General features: G+C 30.6%; 2 protein-coding genes and 1 long non-coding RNA gene across 3 annotated transcripts; 2 read left to right on the forward strand and 1 right to left on the reverse strand.

Moving 5' to 3' along the window:
* The first annotated feature begins 1,971 nt into the window (after nt 1-1,971).
* LOC110697144 (gibberellin 20 oxidase 2-like) lies at nt 1,972-4,571 on the forward strand. The gene is made up of 3 exons (XM_021874490.1): nt 1,972-2,695; nt 2,810-3,131; nt 3,893-4,571. Exons 1-3 carry the CDS (start codon nt 2,121-2,123, stop codon nt 4,157-4,159), a joined length of 1,164 nt encoding a protein of 387 aa, XP_021730182.1. The 5' UTR covers nt 1,972-2,120; the 3' UTR covers nt 4,160-4,571.
* Nucleotides 4,572-15,480: 10,909 nt separating this feature from the next.
* On the reverse strand, nt 15,481-22,785 carry LOC110697145 (carboxylesterase 1-like). Its single transcript, XM_021874491.1, has 2 exons — nt 21,942-22,785; nt 15,481-16,258 (listed from the first exon to the last, which is right to left on the reverse strand). Exons 1-2 carry the CDS (start codon nt 22,548-22,550, stop codon nt 15,686-15,688), a joined length of 1,182 nt encoding a protein of 393 aa, XP_021730183.1. The 5' UTR covers nt 22,551-22,785; the 3' UTR covers nt 15,481-15,685.
* On the forward strand, nt 16,618-20,904 carry LOC110697146. The gene is made up of 2 exons (XR_002506464.1): nt 16,618-16,974; nt 20,709-20,904. It is a non-coding gene; the product is annotated as an uncharacterized LOC110697146 (long non-coding RNA).
* Nucleotides 22,786-23,440: the final 655 nt, after the last annotated feature.

The following is a 23,440-nucleotide window of genomic DNA, read 5'->3' on the forward strand; positions in this document are numbered from 1 at the left end:
AGTAAAAAAAATCTAGATATTATCATCAATTCATCATGTATGGGTCTAATTAAGAAAAAAAGAGAACCAACAAAACACATTCTTGTCTATAAAAAATCACTTTAACTTATACCCACGATTTGATATAAAACTTTTTCTTTATTTTCTAAGGTGGTTCTCCCCCTTTTTTTTTTTTTTTTTTTTTCATATTTAAACACAATCAATCAATATATATATTTCACACTTCTCATATTATGATTAAAAGTTTTAGTTTTTTTTTTCTTCGTCAAAAAAAAAAGTTTTAGTTTTTTTCTTCTTAATTTTAGCGTTTTTAGTAAATGTTAGGTATATATGAAAACTTTACAGTAGTTGTTTGAAATATAACTACCATAATGTTTTAATGATTATATAGTTCGTAATTGACATATTTTTTACAAGTAATTAATTATATTACTCTATTAATGGTATTAAATATTATTATCAACGTTTTTTTGATTTATCAAATATTTAGTTTCATTTATGCATTTTTTATTCTTATTTTATAGTTTCTCAAAAAATATTTATTTTATGTTGGATTGAAATTTTCAAAATTTATATTTACATTGTAGATATTATAAGACTAATTGTGGCCATTTTATAACGTGAAAAAATGAACCGATCATATTATATATCACTAATAATATGGTATTCATATTTCAAATGACCGCCGCTTCGTATCTAACAATTTAATTTATATTATAGGTTTATCTAACAATGGAAATCATAATATTATAATCTAGCTAAGGAAAAGCAAATCTGCATGACCTTGTGGCATATTCAATCTTTAGAGTACAAGTGCACTCATATATTTGAGTAATTATAAAAATATAACACCTCATTAGTCATTAGCTCATTACTTATATTTATCATGAATTGAAGATAACTTAGTGCTCATCAGTGTATGTTTTTGGCAAATAAAGGTCACAATTAAGTTTATGTGACATGTATTGAGGAGCCCTTATTAGTTATTACCAACTCTTTGTTGCACTTAAATATCAAAACAAGGCCCAAATAATTTATCATTTTTAGATTTTTCACTATCATTTTATTTGTTGACATCTTTTTTTTTTTTTTTTTTTTTTTTTTTTTTTTTTTTTTTTTTGGTGTTTTTGGTGCAAATACTAGAATTTTTGCTGGATCTTGGTTTAATGCAATATTAATTTATAATCAATTAAGAAAAGTACTCGTACTTGGTATCAACCATTGCTTTAAATAACAACGGATTTTGCAAACACCTTTAATACCCACAAAACAAGAAATGTGTTAGCATTAGTTAAGAGAATATAAATGAAAATTTGATCATTAATTATTTTTTTAACTCGAACAAAAGATGTTCATCAAATACAATTGATTACGTCATCACACTTACTTTATACTTAGCTGCTGGTGATTTGATCCTCTTTCAAATCATGAGCAACTAAACAAAAATATTATATTAGGTGTACGATATACACCCAAATGTAAAATAAAAATTAACATGTCGATAGCACAGACAAAGTAATGCATAGATAGTTGATCGATCATACAACTCAATTTAGAAATTTATACTAATTTGTTAATTTGATGGACCTATGAATTTGCTGACAATCAATTGCCTTACTTCAAGGCTGTCCATTGAAAGATTGGATTATATAGGTAAAATTAATTTAGGTCTGACACATTTCACTGGATACTAAAATGATAATGAGAGTATTGCTTAGCTATATTTGATACTCACTTAATTATATTAGTAGAAGTAATAATAAATTAATTAATAATTTCTCTTTCTTAAAGAGACGCCAAATTCCATTGGGAAAAGCTTCTCTGTCAATCTCCACACACGACAAAACAACTTGGGCCATTCCCTACTTTGTTCACTTTATAAGTCCTATTGCAAATACACATTTTTATAAGCCCTTTTTTGCAAATTATTTGCCTTTTTTAGAGCTATATAATCCCTCAACATTTCTCCTTCATTACTCATTGAAAAACATACGCCTTTTTCCCTTTTACCTTTCCATCTATTGTCTAATATAATTTTTAAGGGTACTTTCTTCTTTCTTTGTTTCTCTTGAGCTCATAAGAAAAAAAAAATATACATATTTATAAAGTTTCATGCAAAAATGGCTATTGATTGCATGAGAAACATACCTCTTACTACCACAAAAACCTACCAAAACTCAAAAAACGAGTCACAACTTGTATTCGATTCCTCAATTCTTAGCCATCAACGTAACATACCACAACAATTTATATGGCCAGATGATGAGAAGCCAAGCCTCATTGACCCGGAAGAGTTGCCAGTTCCCCTCATTGACCTCCAGGGTTTCCTTTCAGGGGATTCCCAGGCAACCCTGGAGGCTTCAAAGCTAGTGGGTGAGGCTTGCCTTAAGCATGGGTTTTTCCTAGTTGTGAATCACGGTGTTGATTCCAAGTTGGTTAAGGATGCCCACAACTTGATGGATGATTTCTTTGACCAACCCTTGACTCAGAAAGAGAAGGCTCAAAGGAAGTTTGGTGAGCATTGTGGCTATGCTAGTAGCTTCACCGGTAGATTTTCTTCAAGTCTTCCTTGGAAGGAGACTCTCTCCTTCCAATTCTCTCCTCCCTCTACTAACAATGAGTGTTCATCCTCTTCCAACAAAGTTGTCCAAGAATACTTCAACAATAAATTGGGTGATGATTTCAATCACTTAGGGTAAGCTAACCTAAACCCCCCTTTTTTTTTTTTTGGTTACTAATATGCTTTAAGATCTTTCAATGGTCATTGTTAACTCATTTACTTACAACATATATTTCAATCAATACACAGGAAGGTGTACCAAGACTATTGCGAGGCGATGAGCACGCTATCCCTAGGAATCATGGAGTTGCTAGGACTAAGCATGGGAGTAGGAAGAAAACCATTTAGGGAGTTTTATGAAGACAATGAATCAGTGATGCGATTGAATTACTATCCACCATGTCAAAGACCAGACCTTACACTCGGTATCGGCCCTCATTGTGATCCAACATCGCTAACAATCCTTCATCAAGATCAAGTTGGAGGTCTTCAAGTGTTTGCAGATGGAAAATGGCGTTCGATATCACCCGATTTCAACGCTTTTGTCGTCAACATTGGTGACACTTTCATGGTACGTGTATGGAGTGTCCAATAATATGTCACTAATATCTTATCCTAACTCTTCCTTTGTCCTAAAATTGATCACCTTATATATAGTTGTTTTATACTTTTATGTGAAATGTCACTCTCATATCTTCAGTGAATTAAAACGTTCTAGGGAGATTTTTTTTTATATATATATTTTTTGGTTGATTTGAATTGAAAAAACTTTAATTTGTTACTTGTGATATTTAATCTTTGTGCGGTTGTGCCTCTAATCATATAGTTGTGATTAAATTTCAAAATAATTTTTAATGATTTTTAAGTAGCTCCTTTAAAGTATTAATAAATAAATACAAGGATATATAGATCCCAAAAAAAAAAAAAAAAAAAAAAAAAAAAAAAAAAAAAAGAAACATTAATTAGGTAATTCACTTTTTAACTTCACTAACTTATAAAGGAAAGTACAAGTTTATTTAGGACACCTTTTTATAGCAAAATGTGAATGATAATATCTGATATGTTATGATACGTGGTTGCCCTTTTGTTATCAATATAATTCATTTCAGCTGATAGTGCCATAATATACTAATTAAGTTTTTGCAAATTATAAGGATTATAGATAATAAGCAATAAATATATCTTTGAATTGCATGGCATATATTAATAATAAATTACGTGCTACTCTATCTTATGTTATATTATAATATGTGACCATAATTTAACTGTTTATCCATAACACTAAAAGCTACGTACGTTCTTTTCTCACGTTTGTCTTTGATGCTATTGCAGGCCCAATCGAATGGAATATATAAGAGTTGCCTGCATAGAGCAGTGGTGAATAGTGAGAAACCAAGGAAATCACTAGCATTTTTTCTATGCCCAAGCAAGGACAAAGTGGTAAAACCACCAAGAAAACTTGTAGACAATGAGAACAACCAAAGGAAATATCCTGATTTCACATGGCCTATGTTGCTAGAATTTACACAAAAGCATTATAGAGCTGATATGAATACTTTAAAAGTGTTCTCTAAATGGGTTCAACAACAAAGAACTTAAGTGGTGGAAATATAAATGTGACCTATGTTGGAAGTTAGCCCTTATTTAGTAAACTCCTTAATTTATTTGGAAAAAATACAAGACATTATTGGAAATTGAAGGAAAGAGGAGATATAAATGGTGCATGATCACAGTAAAAAAGGAAAGTTTCCATGGTAGTTTGGAGATTGAAATTATGAAGCTATGCAAGTTTTATTTCTTTCTTTGCTTTATTATTTAGATAAGTAGTAGTAGTAGTAGTATTAGTAGTTGGAATTAGGTTGAGGTATTGAGTGGTATAATGCGAGAGTAGAGATAGATAATCAAATTTTGGCTTTTATTTCATGTATAAAATTCGATGGAATAATATATCAATCTTATTGTGATTCTCGAGTGATGAATTAAAATCTTTAAATTGTTGATGATTAAAAGTGCTTAATCAAAGTAGATTGATAATAATATTAATGCATTTATGCATGTGGCTGTAAATAATAAAAATTCCAGATTTAACTACTGCATCCGATCAGGGGCGGACCCACCTTTAGTCATAGTGGGTCCGGTGACACAGTATTTTTTTTAAAAATAAAATATCAAAGAGACCCCTTATTATAGATAGGTGGTCTCTTTGATGCTGCTATTGGTAACAACAAACAATATTAAAGAGACCTCTTATTAAGATAGGCGATCTCTTTAATGCTGCTATTGCTACAAAAGACTTAATGTGGTTTTTTTTAAATATTAAAGAGACCTGTTATTTATATAAGAGGTCTCTTTGATGCTGCTATTGCATTTCGCAATTTTCTTGCGCTACTTTCTTTTTCATTAAAGAGACCAGTTATATTTAATAACTGGTCTCTTAAGTTATCTCACTTTTTTTTGTATAATTTTTTAATAATTTTTTTTCCCTTTTTATATCTTATATTTGTACAACCAGTTTTAATATTTCCCCATAAAGCTTATCAATTAACTAAAAAATCATAAAGTTAATTCAATATAATAATTTTATTGTACCATTTGTTTATAACATGTTATTTGTAATATTTTCGACTTGTAAAATTGAATTCTTAAGTACTGTATTTGGTTGTGGTATGAATTTTTGTGTCCTATTTTTGGATTGAAATCAATTTGGTGAAATATATATATATATATATATAATTTTTGGATTGAAATTAATTATGAACAAGACATGAAAAAAAAAAATTGTACTTTCCCAAATGATCAATAATTGATGGTGACACACTATCTCGAAAATCCTGGATCCGCCACTGCATCCGATATTACTCTCCTTGTAAGATGCATGATGACAAACATTTTGATACAAACTTCGTCCATATGGAACGAACGTAACTCTATCATTATAACTCTAATTAATCATCTTCATTTTTAAGCTACACGGGAATGTCAAAAGTGAAATAAAATAAAATAAAGTATCCACTAAGTGTTTGATAAGTCCTTTCACTCCTCTTACCTTCTCTTATATATAAAGAGTAATTTGACATGTCCTTAATGAGTATTCCATTCGATGTTGCCCCAATAGATGCGGCTTTCCAATACTGAATAGGTAAAAGACTCCCACTAGATATTAAGGACAAGTTTGGGTTGGCTGAATTCGAATAGCACTAACGTATGTCCAATTTTCATGTGCTCACCAATATCAAATATGACACTCTGAAAATATTAGCATCTAATTAATATATACTATATGTTCTCCCATTTTTATGCATAAATAATAGTATCTTTTAAGCCCTCCTACCTAAAGCCACTACCCTACCAATGCAAGATCATGAGTTGGATAAACTCATCTAATTAAGTTCAAGCTCACCAACTCACATGGCTTTATAAATATACAATCAAGCCTAATTGTACCTCCCATCCAAATATATGTGTACTATTGTGAAGATGGGTATAGATCAAAGCTTAGATAAAAATATCTTATTAATTTTCATTAGTTTCACCACCATTAAAAAAATATAACCTACGAGTTCAAAAGGTTATACAACAAGACTGATTACGAGTCAACTCTGTAAAAAAAAAAAAAAAAGGGTGCAAGGACTATATATATATATATATATATATATATATATATATATATTAAGAAAAGGGACTAAAAAGTTGAATATATTCTTTTTACATAATCTTTTGGAGGTTTTACGACCCACAAATTTGTTAGGTAAAACTATATCAAAATCTTTAATTAATAGTTTTTTCAATAACTTTTAAGGAAAAATTAACTACTTTATTAATATAAATTTATGAAATGCCAACTTAAAAAAAATATAGATGCTTAATTAACATTATCAAACACTGGGAGTGGTAACTAACACCTTAAAGGTTTGTATACAAAGAATTTAGGTATTACACATACATACTCATATATAGCGAATTGTAATTGGGTGAATAAAAATGATGTAATGGTGGCAGAATCTACGTCATATTATTTGGCATATAACCAATGAAAATTGATTATTTAGTTGGATTTACATGGGCAGGAGGTAAAAGACACTTTAGTATATACTTCCAAGTAAATGGCCCCCACAAAATTAATTGAATGATTCAAAAGAGAAGCTAAAATCCATTAGAAATTAATAATAGACTCAATTAAATTAGCTGCAAATAAATGTTGGTCATTTATTTAGGTTTGTATATTTTTATATCTGAAGATTTGGAAGGTTGTGACAATATAGTATGTCAAGGAATACTTGCAACATTTGTCGTGGTGCTTGTCTTTAAACACTGCAACATTCTTCTGTTGATGTTAATTTATGAATATGCAGTACATTATGAAAATCAAGCATAGAGTTAAAATTCTTCAAGTCCCCACGAATTGAAAGAACACTATTTCCCCCACTATTAAGTAACAGTACCAAAAATTATAAATATATGATTAATTATCATTTTAGCTAGCGTACAAACGAATTTAAATTACCCCACTTTTACTTTTCAATGGGTAGGTTTTTTTAAACATCGCAAATATTTATAGGTGATACTCATATTCGAACGAGCACATAGTACACTTTAACTTACCTATATCGAATGTGATTTATATGTTTGTGGAGTATTTAATTAGTACGTGGGTAAATATAGTTATCTCATGTAGAGAAAATTTGAACTTTTCTTCTTTTATTGACTCACGTATTGCATACTCTATATAAATTATCAATTTATTAGACGTTGCAAAAACTTATAGGTTAAAGTATTTACCAATTTTAATCTTGTTTAGTAAGCATATCAAATACTATACTTTGCTTTTCAACGAACCATCAGTTTTTTCCAGATATGCACGATCCAGCCTCATATAGGCCAACTCTAGATCGAGTACTAATTTTATCCCGATTATGGGAGATAAGGAGCCCTAAATTCGGCCTGCTTTCTTTTTAATACATGTTCACTCGTGGAGGAAAAACATGTGTCAGTCGATAGAACATAATATGAGATTCGAAAGAGAGACTAATAATAGTTATTAATCCTCCCTTTTCAATTTCTTTGAAAGGTTTATTGTCAATTTCTATTATTATACAACTGGTTATATCATGTGGATGGTACAACTATATACTTCGTACATATATTATCTTAGCAAATTTCTTCAAGTATATATTATCTTAGCAAATTTCTTCAATGTGGAAAGTGCATGTCTATGATGATGATGAGAGAAGACTTACACATGCATACCTTGAAAAAAACAGAAGAAGAAGTCCATGTGATAAATGAAGGCTATAGTTAGATAGGTCAATTAGTAACCTACTTTGTAAATTGTATGTTGTTCGATTTCCATGTTTTAATTGACATCTTTGGGTTACTTAAAACATAATGACAAATTTGGTTTGATTTAATTTTGACAAGAAAAATAGGCTATCTTTAGATGACCTTACATGTTTAAACTAATACAGTAGGCATGAAATAGGAAGATCCAATGCACACACCTTTATATTAAATAGTAAATCAAAGTTTTTAGTCTTTATACACATGATCCACATTTTTTTCATTCCATGACTACTTTTTCTTAGATTATCGGACCTTGACTAAAATCAAGTAATATGCAACAAAATCATATTGTAATACATGCATACCAAAAGTATACAATGATATAAATAAATCTGATTTTATTTTATTTTTGGTTCCTAATACCTCGCTGGGCCAAGGGAAGCTGTAAGAAGAATGGGATTCTCTTGAGGGAAGAGATAAGAAAATCCCTCAAATAAGTTGTATGAGGTTTGATCCCTCGATCTTAGAAATGTGAGCTAGGGACTGATGTCATTACTCCATCACCTTAACTTCATATAAGATTTGATTACATGAAAACAAAATAACTATGGATTAAAACTTTATAAAAGCTAAAACTATATACTAATATATAATTATCCGAATAAGCTACAAGGACAATATAGTACAAATTTCAAAAGAATATGGGGAATTCGAATCTGTAACCTATCGTACACAAATGTGTGATGATTATGTCTTTGTCAATGTATACACTACGAATATATATAATCAATTTAAAAGGGCATTGTACCATAAATAATGGAGCCTTTAATATGGAAAGTGCATACAAATGAAGAAAACGACACATAGGTAGGAAATAGGAATTGAAGGCTATGAAATTAATAGTATTAGACTAGTAGCTAGGGTAAGCTAGTGTTACTAAAACTTCCCTTGTTCCAAAAGGCCCGCAATCACGTGGAAACCTTGTGGTTTATTCCCCCTTCTCATCTGGCTTTAACTTGACAACCCTAGAATAATTACAAATTCAAATTGTCGTTACTCTTTTTCATCCCACATATAAGGACACTTGCTAAGATTGCACCATGGATTTCACCAGCCTCATTTGACATGTCCTAGTCTTTACATTTTTTGCTGGCCATATTCTCATTGCCACTAGTGAACAACCTAAGTTTGTTCTTCTCAAACTATCATGACCCCGCTCTCTATAATTTTTATTCCTCCTTTCAAGTTAAGAAAAGGTATATGCATGTATATATCTCATTAGACATTTAACATGATCGAGTTGCCCCGATGTCAGATCTCTTACCATGTTATAAGATTATTCTATCTATATGCGGATAGTGTTAATTCAAATTGGGCACACAATAATCTTATTTGTTCTGGATATACCTGGGGTATGTAGTTAGATATTGTTTTTAATAGCCGACCTTTAACCAACTATTACACAACAATTATTTGATGAATAGTGCTTCACAAAGAGTAAAGAATGATATATCTTTTATTACCTAAATTCAAACCTCAATGAAAATTTTTACTTCCTTCAATCACTCCATCACAAGTGCTTAAACTATAATATATATCCCGTTCACCACCTCTTTACTATTATAACAATTTTGAGCCAACACACACTAATTACTTCTTGTATGTAATATCTTATACGCAGTATTATAAGAGCTCGGATACAATAAGAGACGAGCGTCTAAATAATATACTACAATGTCCATTATACCTTTGATTCTACATACATACATAACAATGCACTAGTGATAGATATGTATTTGGAAGTTGGACGTTAAGAGATTAATCTGAAAGCAAGCCTTAGCTCAAATTCTCACCAACAAATTCCTTAAATCCTATCCAATCCATATAATGTTGCAAGTATTTTTCAATTACCCCACAAAACTTTTAAAACAGAAATAGTTAACAACATACAAGTTGGCTTTTAAAGAGTTCAAAAACAACAAAAAGTTGGCTTTATAAGAGTTTCAATTAATGAATATATTTGTTATTTTATAAAAGAAAAATACAAGTTAGCTTACTGTATATTCGTAATCAACTGTCGAAATTAATAAACAAGCACCACGACTTGATTTTGAAAGTTTTCCATACATGTAGACAACTAGCTAGACATGTTGTGATAGCTTTGATTTCTTCTGTTAATTAATTTGGGACCTAATTTAAATTTTTTAATTTATGTTTTAGCAACATTGTTTAGTACACGTGGAAAGTCTCAAAGCTTTTTGCAATAGCTTTTGCTTCTACCAAATCTTAGTTGCCAAAGACAAACAAAAAAGCTTGTTCTTATTTCATAATATTGCTTTATTATTATCTTTAATTTATTTTTTAAAGCAAAATTTTAGTCCGAAATATACATTGCAGAAAGATCAATAGTAGTCTCTAAACAAAAAGATAGTCTAGCTAGCTATCTTCCTTTTTACCTCCAACTATTGTTTTATTATGCATAGGAGAATTGGAAGTCGAGTAGGATATCTATCTACTACGGAGTAATACTTTAATTGCTTCTCTTAAATATTGACACAAGTTACGAGAGAAATCCTTGTATCAATCAGAATAGCAATTTCTTTTACAAGAGATTTATGGATCGGAGTATTATTATATTTGAACATGTCAATTAAGTTTCCTCTTAATTACATATTACTTTTTTTCTTATTGGCTACATAACATATATTAAGATTGATTGCTCTATGTTATTCTATATATAGTTACATATGTATAGTATCTTATTAACATGCACTACCAATTTTGAGTCGATCAAATTCAATATTAAAGCTAATGTTTATTATGCATGTAATTTAATTAGTAAATTAAAATAAATCAAAATCTAAATGTAAGTAATTATAAGCTAAAACAACTTTAATTTTGGATTATGGGGGGTAAGATAGATGATAGAATGGAATAAAGTAGATCATTAAAAACTACTTGCATTGTATAAAGCTAATTAGTTCATACTAATTGTATAGCTAAATACAATTGCATATTTATAATATTTACTACTAGTTGTATAGCTAAAAACAATTGCATACTTATATGATTGGTTGTGTAGCTCCAAAGTTGCGATCTAGAAAGTTAAACAAGGCACATTTTTAAAAGCAAAAGATAAAATGGAAGATTACTATTCAAAAATTTGATTTTATCATAAACGACAAAAATCAATAATTTTTTTTTGGTGGCTATGGACTACTTTCTACAAAACTGATCATTGAGCTAAAATTAATTAAAAAATTGACCAAAGCAATACTTTAATTAGTTGATATTGAGCTATATAATGACAAAAATCATGCATATAATTATTATGATTAAACTTGTTTAGGATCGGATACCTCGTCGTGCTTTGCAATTATTATTAATCAAGAATAACTCCATGCAAATATATTAATTAATTGTATAACCTAAGATCCGGATTCCTAATTATTAAACATTAATTAATATATAATATTTAGTACGTGACCACGGTGCCAGCATGTCATACACAAACGTATATACATATAACGGTTATTCAAGGTATATTAGTTCAGATATATTGTTGTTTGTTTCTAAATGTGCATCTGTCGTTTACTTTGTTGGTTAATTAGTGATTGATAGTGAAATCTTTAGTCATAGATATCATTTTATTAGAATAACAAGACAAGATCCATTTCTTTTAATCGCGCTCTTTTATGAAATTCAACCATTTAATTTTGTTTTTCTCTACTCTTATCTTTCTCGATCTCTCTTTTTCAAGTTTTTGTAGTCGGCCAGTCGAGGTACGGTTAAGCGCCACTTGCAACTGAACCAGTAGTTTCAATCAAATTCAAAATTTAACTAACTCTAGTGTTTTAAGGGGATGACAACTGGCAAAGTCTTGAAGGTGATGACGTGAACCTGAGTTTGATTTCTAGTCTATAATATAGTTATTTGTGACTTGTACACAGAGGATGATATAAAAATCTAAATTACTCCGTAACATTTTTATGTCATTCGTAGTAATGTGTAATTTTCATTTATATACAAAGTGTTTTTTCATATTTTATATTAATATGAAATTCTAGTTATTTGACAATAATCAAGCAAATATTATTTTATCGCTTCTCAAAACAAGCATCATTTTTTGACTTTATATCCTATCTATACACTAATTTTGATCACATTTTAATACAGAGTACTAATTTGTAAAATTAAATGTCATTCTTTTAATTTTCGTTGGATTGATTACTATGTATATTTTCTGAATATCAAAATTCAGTAATTTTTTAAGACAAAATTTATATTAATGGTCAAAGTTTTGAATTGAAAATTATTAAAGTCAAATTGATACAAGTAAAAAAAATAATAATTCCTTATATATTTAAAAGAATGTACTCCATATACCATATTAAGCCCACAAAGTGTATAACAATTAGAAATCGAGATATTTTTGTAAGCACGTAGGGTTTGGTCCTTAACGTTTAGTATGGTACGTACTATAGAAGAATTCAAGGGTAATAAAAACAGCGGGAAAAAAACTCAACCTTGGAAATTAATTTTTTTTTTTTCCTTTTAAAAGCAAAATTCATGTTTTTGCTCATATTATAAATTCATTTAATTTTTGTTTTATGTAGTTTTTCGATCAATCCTGATCTACAAAGGACCACATCATGGCGGGCTTAATATTACAGCATAGTCTTATCAAGACTCAACTAATTTTTTTGGGATGAAGCTCTTATTTTGTTTTGTGTTTTTTTTTCTTTTTCTTTTGGCTAAAAAAAGTTGGTTTTTTGAATAATTAACCTGTCGATTGCATGCATCAAAACGACAAATTTTATGGGAACTTCATGTCAATTTTGAGTGGAATTCATGGTATAGATAAATCCAAGTTCCATTATTTCTTTTTTTTTTTTTGGAAAGCTCCATTATTTCTGGTATTTATTTTACAAGTTTTATTATTTTAAGTTAAATCATAGGTTTGTCATTTTCTCTTTTCTATTTAGTATATGCATTTTAATTAGTTTATTGATTGCCAAGTGTTCCTGATTTTTTTTTTGATGTTTAGTCATTTTATTATAGTTTCTCTTTAAACTCTTTCTAATAGTTTGCCAGTGATAATTTATTTTTTCCATGGCATGCATTGGATTCTTATAACCAAAAAATTCTTTGACTTTTGTCTTTTTGTGGGTGTTACTAATCAAATGCTTTTACCATGTTAATTAGGATTTTCAATGTGGATATAACTAATTTAAATGATCCTATCATGATTTTCCTTTTTTTTTTTTTTTTTTTTTTGGAAAAAAATTATGAAACTTATATAATATACTCTAAAATAATTAAATTTTTACTTTTGTGTTTGACTTGTTTAAATAAGGATTGTTTTTTAAAAAAAAAATAGGAGCATATAGAGTATAACGAATCTCGATTGAATTAATGTAGATGTAATTTGATTTCATCTAGTGTAGCGGGGAAAGTTTATAGGGTAGATGAGATTTGGCACCTCCACAAACTGTTTTTATAAATGTAACATTATAATATTCTATCCTTTAAATGCTTCTTAAAATATATTATCATAATGATTAAAACATGTTATACTATACTTTAAAGTTCAAACATTCCCTTGTATAGTTGTGTTTACACTCCTTATGTACTGTTAAGTACTTTACATAATGATATGACTTTTATTGACAGGATATACTAACAGATTTATACTATAGGGTACCTCCGTTTCATATTATCTGCAATGATTTGATGTAAAGTGTGCGTAGAATATGTCTAATCGTTACAAATAATATGAAATGGAGGTAGTATATGTTCTAACTCAAGCTCTATCATCCTCAATATTTATTTAAGTTTAGAAGTAATATGTTAATTATAACTATTTAAAATTCAGCAAAAATAAATAAAGTTGTTAAACTAAAATGTAAAAAAGATAAGTTTAGATACAATATACTTCATATTAAGTTAAGCTAAGTTGCGTAAATAAAATACCAGTCATCATATCACTAATTCAAATTAGACTATTAATTTCGACAAACGGAGTATATTTTGCTTTGAGATTTATGATCTTACTTGGCCCTTTGTAATGATTATGTTGCAGTGAACTCAACCACATTAGTGGTTAGTACACATCATGTTGTCAACAAAAGTATAATTTTGTATAAAATCTTTGAAATTGGTCTTCGTGGCAAGATCTTGTGAACAAAAATCATCTCCTATTCCTCTCGTGGGTACTATACTTCTTGCAACGTCGCACTTAATTACTCAATCATGCAATATTGTTACTTAATTGATTTAATTGACCATTGATTCATGCGGATTTTACGCCAAGAACATTGTGATGTTCTCCGAATAATAATGTTGTGGAAAATGAGTCGTGATCTAGCTATATAATTATATGTATACTTTTATTTTGACCATAATTTTTGTTATTTTTTGAAGGTTGTTTACTCGTATTTTTTTAAGACTTAGAATCATAATATAATCGTGTTATTGATCGACAATCGTTTTGAACTTCTAACTAATTACTAGTTTTGAGTTGACATGTTTGAAGGTCTTACATTTTCTAATGTGAGGGGGAAGTATCAAATATCAATAGTATTTTGCATTAGTTTGAAACTTGAAAGCATTAATTTTATTGATATATATATATATATTTTTTAATGTAAATCACGTCTAACTAATTAATGATACACATGCTATAAACCTTAAATCTTTAGCATTTAGTCTATAGTCGGTCAATGTAAGCAACAATAATAGATCTAAACCGAGTATAAAGCATTATAGTGAAGACATCTTAATTATTGATGAATACATTTTCACTGGAAAAAAGCATTTTATATAATATAGGTGTTTCGTGGACCCTTAATTTCGGATACCAGTCAAAATGTTCTCTCTCTAAAATGTTGTTTGGTTTACAAAGTGTATGTATAAGGCATAATTTTAATATGATTTCTTGGATAAAATGCAAAGGCAAGTGAGAGCAATACGTAATTACTTACTCCGTAGTATTAATTTTTTTATGTTCCGATGTTATTTTCCTTAAACATATCAAGATGTTTAACATTAACACTACTTAATCAAATTGTTCCGTAGTAACTTATAGTACATATTTACTCCCAAAATGTGTTGTATCATGCATTCATGTATCATGGGCTCGCTAGATCCAGCCTATAGCTTAAAATACTAATTTTTTATCGTGTCGTGTTATGTCATAATAGTCTAAAGAGCAACCTCAAGCATAACTAATCCCACATGGCCAATTCACCACCATGCCATACTTTCCTCGTGAGGATCGTGTGTGGGTTGAATTCTGCTATGGACCTATGGACTATGGTACTTGTATAAAATTTTGTCATGGAAAACATATAAACTGCTATTTGTCCTCAACAGACAATTCATTCTAGTTGTTTTCCACCTGACCTTGGGCACTAATACAAAAGCCCATATTGATTTCTTCGCAGCCCAAAACACCCAAAAAGAAAAAAATAAAAATAAAAAATGGATAACCAACTCTGGATTACTGCCTTCTTTATTGATTTCTTGTAATTAGACAACTTAGCTCAGTTAGCTGTGCAATGACTTGAGGACTCGTGATTTCATGAGGAAAGAACATACATATATCAATGGATATCGAAAAATTTATGACTTAAGTATAAAATAATACCAGTAATCTGTAAGAAGATAAAAGCAAAACTATAAATTATTTTATGTATAACACCGATTGATGTCTTATTATGTTATAAATTTTAAAGTACACGTTTTTTGTGGTAATAACTTCAAAGTAAATTTTGATATGCTAAATTAGACGATTCAATAAAAAGCACAGTAGTAAAGACTTGAATTGCAAATTACAATGTTTCATCAACACGCAACATTTTCAGCATTCAAGCAGGAGTTGATAAAATCATGAAGAACTACAAGCAATTCTTCACACTTTTTTTGGTCCAAAATATCCACTCCATGATATTCTCCTTCAGTAAAATGCCCCTTCACATTAACTCCTATATCTTCCAACACCTTAACAAACTCCGATATACGGTCCACAAGGGGGTCACCACTACACTCCGTGACCAACACCCGCAAATCCATCTCCTTGATCCTTTCTATCCGACTCAATCCATCACCCGTTAACCCTGATAACGGGTCGCAAAATTCATGGTCACGACTCACCCCTTCGGGCAAAGACAGCTCCCAAAACAAATCGTTACCCGACAATGGCAAATACGGATCATTAATGAACCTCAACTCCGACCCGGTACGCTCGGACCCACCAAAATATGGATGATGCAAAATAACACCTTTAAATTTCAAGGGGTTGAGATCGTCAATGAGATAAGATGCCCTTAATGCTGTTTGATAAGCTATGTTCCCTCCAGCACTTGTTCCCATCAAAAAACAGTTGCTAATGTCTCCATACTTGGACAACCACTCATCCTACACACATAATAAATCATTCCGTATATTTTTAGACAACAAAAAAATTCAGGGGATTATCTAATTAAAACTAGTTTTTGGAATCGTAATTATAAAAAGTACGGAATATTCTATAATGTACTTCTATTTCTTTTATATCGTAATACATACAATAAGTTGACTCTTAGTGAGCTTATAATAAAGCCAATTTGTTTTCATGTATTAAAAATATAGATGAAGTAATTTACTTCGGTATTAAATTTATTTAAAAAATACTTTACCTCAATTTTTGATAAACTTTGCCCTTCGAGTATAACTAAGTTAACTATACGTCACATACTTAGTTTGATTGTCACATATACTCAGTATTTTAATCTGATGTCTATGTTGAGTATATTGCTGAGCCCAGCCCAAGTATTGCAAGCCCAGTTCAATAACCGAATTTTGTTGTAACAGAATTCCTCTTTTCCAGCTGTATTATTTTTATTCTGTTATTTCAGTTGTTGACTATATAAGTGAATAATAGCTGTAATAATAAATGTGTGTAATAAACTTTCAACTACTCTCTGTGTAATTCATTATTCTCTATTCAATAAAATTGCTTCTGCCTTTCTTTTCTTGAGTTCTTCTCTTCAATAACTGGATTTCAATGGCGTTTTTCCGAAGTTTTGACATGGTATCAGAGCTATGCATTTGTTTCCCGGAGTTGTGAATTTTTCGACCGAAAAATTCAGCTGGTTCGAATTATTTCTTCGTTTTCTTTTCCGAAGTTTTTTTTATAGTTTTCTAGAGATTTTTTGGGTTTGTTGCTTGAGTAATTGGTTGATCCAGTAGAAATTGATTGTTTTTGGAATTCTTTGGTATTTTTTTTTATTTCGTTTGCTGAATTGTTGTTATAGTTGGTTGAATCGTTTATTTGAGGATTTGTGGTGATTTGATTGTTGAAACTTTCTGGTGATTGTTTGATTTCTTAAATATCGTTTTTATTTGAATTTGTTGGTGGAATTGTGAAGTTTCTCGAGAGAAATTTTTTGGATTGATAAGAAATAGTTGATTGATTCTTCAAGAATTGTTTGAATTCATCATTTAATATTGATTAAAATGGTTGGAGATCAAACTGTGGAGTTAACTCAAGATCCTAATACTGTGTACTATATTCATCCTTCTGATAATAATAATCACAAGTTCATAACAGAAGTTTTTAAGTATGTTTGATAGTCGTAATATGATGCATTCTGAGGAAAATAGCATTACTATTCTTGATGGAAGAAAAGTCCTAATATCCCATATAGGTTCTATTTCTTTAGGACAAGGAATTGTGTTGAAAGATGTCCTATATGTTCCTGAGTTTCAATTCAACCTCATTTCTGTTCATAAGCTTTGCAAAGACCAGCCTTGTTGTGTCAAATTTTCTGCTGACTCTTGTATTATACAGAGTCCTTCCTTGTCCAAGGAACTTGTTCTTGGTAAGCAAAAATCTGGTTTATACCAAGCTGATGACAACCTTTTCCCAGGTTCTCTTGACAGTCTCTTTGCTAGCACCCTTGAAGACAGTGCAGCTCACCTAGCCTCTACCGTAAGTAGTGATAAAGTTTCCTTTGCTTGTAATGCAAATAATGATGCTAAAATTTGGCATTTAAGGTTAGGGCATGTACCTTTTAAACAACTTAGTTATGCTATTCCTGGAATAAGAGAAAAAGATTGGTGTGATGATATATGTCAAATTTGTCCACAAGCTAGACAATGTAGAAAATCTTTTCCTCACAATGAAATAAAAACCAAATTACCTTTTGAACTTGTGCATATTGATGTTTGGGGACCTTATAGACATAAAACTCATAATGGTTGTTCAATGTTTTTAACCATTGTTGATGATTTCACAAGACATACTTGGGTACACTTGTTGCATTTTAAGTCAGATTCTGTTAAAATCCTGATTGATTTTGTTACCTTCGTTGAGAATCAACATGGATATAAAGTGAAGTGTATTAGGTCTGATAATGCTAAAGAGTTGAGTGAAGGGAAGATTGCTGAGTTTTATGCTGCAAAAGGAATATTGCATCAGACTAATTGTAGTGATACCCCTCAACAAAATGGGATTGTTGAGAGAAAGCACAAACATTTGTTAGAGACAGCCAAGGCGCTATACTTTCAATCTAAAGTACTACCTAGATACCGGGGAGAGTGTGTGTTATCTGCAGCCCATATTATCAATAGAATGCCTTTATCTGTTCTAAATAACCTTTCTCCTTGCAAGAAATTACATAATACCAAATCTGATTTGTCTCGTCTTAGAACTTTTGGCTGTCTTTGTTATTTTCAACCACAAAAATAGGGAGAACTAAGTTTGATCCCAGAGCAGATGCCTATGTCTTTATTGGGTACTCACCTACATAAAAAGGCTATAGAGTTCTTCATTTGACAGACAATCATATCACAGTCAGTAGGGATGTTCAATTCTATGAATAGCACTTTCCCTTTCATGTTCAGTGTTCCAAAAATAACAATCCTTTCCAATTTTTTGTTCCAAATGAAAATCAGAGTCATATTTTCTCAGATCCTTTTGTAGATTATAATGAAGGATATCCTATTCTTCCCTCATAGCAGAATACAAATTCTGTTCCTAATCCTGTTCCTAATCTTGTTCCTACTCTTGTTTCTTCTTCTTCATCATCTTCTTTTCCTCCTTCTTCCACTACTATTTCTTCTCCAACTTCAACTTCATCTTCTTTTCCTTATCCTATCATCTCAGTTTCAGAAGTTGTTGATATCCTATATACAGTTCAGGTTGACAGACAACCTGATACAAGAACATCTTCTAGGCATAGAGAACCTCCAAAATGGATGAAAGATTATGTAACAAAGCTTCCTGCTAAATCTTCCAAACATTGGTGTAACTTGGTCTTTTACTCTGATGGTACTATAGAAAGATACAAGGCTAGGTTGGTAGCCAAAGGTTATACTCAGAAATATGGAGTGGACTATGAGGAAACCTTTTCTCCCGTAGTCAAGATGTCCATTGTCAGATGTATTATTGCTGTTGCAGCCAGTAAAGGTTGGGATATGCATCAGTTGGATGTAAACAATGCCTTTCTCAGCTCCATGGGGATCTTAATGAAGAAATATACATGTCCTTGCCTGAGGGTATGATAGCTTTTCCTGGTAAAGTGTGCAGACTTAAGAAGTCTATCTAAGGACTAAAGCAGGCTTAAAGACAATGGTTTGCTCCGTTGGTTACATATTTGAACAAACAGGGATTCAGTTAATGTCACAGTGATGCTTCTCTCTTTCTCAAGAAGGTTAATGGAAAAATCACTATTGCAGCCATTTATGTTGATGATATCATACTAACTGGTGATGATATTGATACTATTCAAGCTTTAGTTAGCAGGAAGCTTTGATATTTTATGCACCAGTTTGAACCGGTGCGAATTAAATAAGAGAAAAAAAAAAAAGGCACCGGTTAACCGATTCCCCTTAAATTACCTAAACCCTTTATACTCATCAGCCCATCTCTCTCTCATCCGCCTCTCTATTTCTTCTCTCCTTCTCTCTAATCTCTCGTTTATTTCTCCATCTCTTTCATCTCTCGTTCTTTTTTCCTCTCTCTAAGCTTTCGTTCTTCTCTCCTTCTCTCTAAGCTTTTATTCTTCTCGTTGTTCTCTTATCTTCTTCTTCCTCATTTTAGATTCCATAGTTGAATTTTCGAAACCAAGCACAACAATTTTCGCTGCCGCTGTCGATTATTCGAACATGCAAGCATCAACCGTCAAATTTGAGGTTAGGGTTTTTGGGTTCTTTAGGTTTTCGTTTTGGTTCAATTGATGTCATTTGTTGAATTTTTTGGGTATAATTGATGTAATTTGTACGAAATTTTTGGTTTTTGGATTTTGGGTTTAGTTGAAGAAATTTTTGGGTTTTGGGATCTGGATTCTGAGTTTTTATGTTTAGTTGAAGAAATTTCTGGGTTCTATGTTTTTCTGATTTCTTTTGGGTTTTTCTGGGTTCCAAATTTTTGGGTTTTTAGTTTTTTCTCGGTTCTAAATTTTTCTAGGTTTTTCTAAGTTCAAAATTTTTGAATTTTTCTTTGTTCGAAATTTTTGGGTTTTGGATTCTGAATTCGAAATTTTTGGGTTTTTTTGGGTTTCTCTAGGTTTAAACTTTCTGGATTTTTTCGAATTCGAAATTTTTGGGTTGTTAAATTTCTGGGTTCTAAATTTTTCTGGGTTTTTCTAAGTTTAAAATTTCTGAATTTTTCTTTGTTCGAAATTTTTGGGTTCTGGATTCTGAGTTCAAAATTTCTAAGTTTTTCTTAATTCGAAATTTTTGGGTTTTTTTGGGTTTTTCCGGATTCAAACTTTCTGGATTTTTTCGATTTTGAAATTTCTGATATTTGATTTTTCTTTGTTCTGTGGATTATAATTACTAGATCTTCTGGGTTTTATTAATTTTGGTGTTTTAATTGGTGCAGGTAGTATATGATGATAATTTCATTAGATGCGAGTATGGTGATAATTTTTGCTAAAAACACGACTGCACATAAAAAAGGATTGAAGATGCATTTGGTGTTTCGTTGTTCATTGTTGCAGTTTATTATTATTATTATATTGTAAAATAACAATTTATTTGGATGAATGTATATTACGATTCTGGTGTTTTGTTGTTAATTATGTGTTGATTTGTAAGTGGAAAATTGCAAATTTTTGTTTTTATTTTTGTAAGGCATAATTTTTTTTATTGTTCGTTGTATCTTAATTCATAATTTATTTATTTTTTGGGCATTTTTGGCACCGGTGCCAATTTTTTTTTTTTGGAACTTTTCGCACCGGTTTTGAATTGAATCGATGCGAAAAGTTTTTCTTTTTAGCATCCCTCAATTCTACACCGGTTCAAAACTGGTGCGAAAGGGTGGTTTTGAACCGGTGCGGATTTACATTTTTCACTTAGTGAGCCCAGCTTGAGGGGGGCTGTTGAGTATACTGTTGAGCCCAGTTCAATAACCGAATTCTGTTGTAACATAATTCCTCTTCTATAGCTGTATTATTTTTATTCTGTAATTTTAGTTGTTGACTATATGATTCAATAATAGCTGTAATAATAAGTGTGTGTAATAAACTCTCAACTACTCTCTCTGTAATTTATTATTCTCTATTCAATTAAATTGCTTCTGCCTTTCTTTTCTTGGGTTCTTCTCTTCGATTACTGGATTTCAATGGCGTTTTTCCGAATTTTTGACAGCCTATTATATATAATATGAAGTACGAAGTATATTTTATCATTCTATATTACAGTAATTCGGGTTTTTGAGCACCCAAATTTCACCTTTGTATATTTCAAAAAATTTACTCGATCCGCATAAAAAAGTTATAAAAAATTACTTTGATAAATTGTTATTAATCATTAAGAAACATTTGTATGATACAACACTTGCTATATTTGACTTTTCAAAGTCAAAGTTCATCAATTTTGACTACATTTTTACTATGATATACGGAGTAGTTAAACAAATTATACCATCATTTGAAGTATTGTTAGATTATTATTATTCAAATTGTAGCAAAATATCAACCATGTAATATTCCTAACACCAAAGAATTAATATGAAAACTTTTTATATGACTTAACCAATACGGAGTATTTCTCAAGTCAAATAACTACCAATGAAAAAGACTAAAGACTAGACTAAAAGTGTGGAAGAACTTACAGTTGGATCAGAAGTGCTATGCTCCTTGTTAACCACCGAAGCACGAACCCACTTCACAGCATCCATAGCATCATCATAAGCAGCTGGAAGGCGGTGCTCAGGTGCCAACCGATACTCGACAGACACAACAATCACCGACGCATGTGATGCAAGTGCACAACAGATATCATGATTATAGAAAGAATCAACATGTAAAAGAACGAAACCACCCCCGTGGTAGTACACCACGATAGGGAGTTTCTTGGAAGGATCCGATAGTGCAATTTTCGGGAGGAAAACTCGAACGTAAGTATTGTAAGTCGAGTTTAGTGTAAAATCTTTGGTAAGAACAGAGGAAGAAGAGTTAGGATCTGGTGTGGCAGGTGTAGATGGAACATCAAGGTACCTAGTAAGTGTACCATCTGGGTTAAGTTTGGATTGGAGGTATTCGTATGGATCAACGGTGCAGATTGGAGTTGACTTTTGTTCTTCATTAGCCATGGTTGGATCTGAGTCGTTGATTGGTTTTTTTTTTTTGGCTAGTTTTGTAAGAAGAAGAATATGTGGTTTAATTTGGAAGACTATAATGTGGTATAGCGTTTGATGTGTATTGTGTATTTTGTATTGCATGTAATTTTGCCACCAAATAAGGAATATTATTATTGCATAAACTTCAACTTGTTATTTGTTTAAAAGTCCAAAGTTTCATTAATTGATTATGTGCAGTCCAAATTAATTACGAGTAAGTAGTAGATGTTTCTATTTTTTTTTTTCAATACAAACAAATATGACTAGCAAATTTAGATACTCGTATTAATTAATCGGTAAGCCTTACATTCAAATGGCTTGTCAATTAAAGTGATGATACTAGTTAATTTCATTCGCACTATCATGATTATCGATCTCTTGTGCCTATACTATGCTGAGATGATTTTTTTAAGAAAAAAACATTTTTAAAGTACTGGTAATGAAAATCTTATGGTCCTCTCTCATCCACAAATTTTGTCCTCATAAGCTGAGAAACACATATTAACTTATACTTCTTCCGTTTCACGGATTATAGTTGCAATAATTTACTGAAATGGAAATGTCACAATAGTTACAACACTACAAAAGGAAGGTTTTTATGGTGAAAATTGTACTATTACCTTTATTTAAAACACATGACCCACTTGATTATACTCCTAACTCTTAACCCATTTTAAGTACATTATATCATGTGAGGTCCACTTTTCTTAAATACATAAAGTGTGTGTTGCAACTATAAAGAAACGGAGGAAGTATATTAGGAATATATAATATGTTAGATATTTACGAATACAATTTAAAAACTAGATCTTAACCCCCTTTTTTACTTTTGTATTTTACTCACTCCGTCTTACAATGATGTTCTTATTTAAAATCTTTATGTGAGACAAATTTGGTCAAAATATGAACATCATTGTAAAACGGAGAGAGTAATATATCTTTTTTTCCTTTTATTTTTTTTGGACCAATACCCATGCGACAGTCCTCATTAA

The sequence above is a fragment of the Chenopodium quinoa genome, unplaced genomic scaffold, assembly GCF_001683475.1.
Source record: "Chenopodium quinoa cultivar QQ74 unplaced genomic scaffold, ASM168347v1, whole genome shotgun sequence".
Lineage (NCBI taxonomy): Eukaryota > Viridiplantae > Streptophyta > Magnoliopsida > Caryophyllales > Amaranthaceae > Chenopodium > Chenopodium quinoa.

Coding starts and splice junctions, on each gene's coding strand:
- LOC110697144 (XM_021874490.1), top strand. CDS start 2,121: ATGGCTATTGATTGCATGAGAAACATACCTCTTACTACCACAAAAACC. Junction 2,696..2,809: donor GATGATTTCAATCACTTAGG/GTAAGCTAACCT, acceptor ATCAATACACAG/GAAGGTGTACCAAGACTATT. Junction 3,132..3,892: donor ACATTGGTGACACTTTCATG/GTACGTGTATGG, acceptor ATGCTATTGCAG/GCCCAATCGAATGGAATATA.
- LOC110697145 (XM_021874491.1), bottom strand. CDS start 22,550: ATGCAATACAAAATACACAATACACATCAAACGCTATACCACATTATA. Junction 16,259..21,941: donor ATAGCACTTCTGATCCAACT/GTAAGTTCTTCC, acceptor TTATGTGTGTAG/GATGAGTGGTTGTCCAAGTA.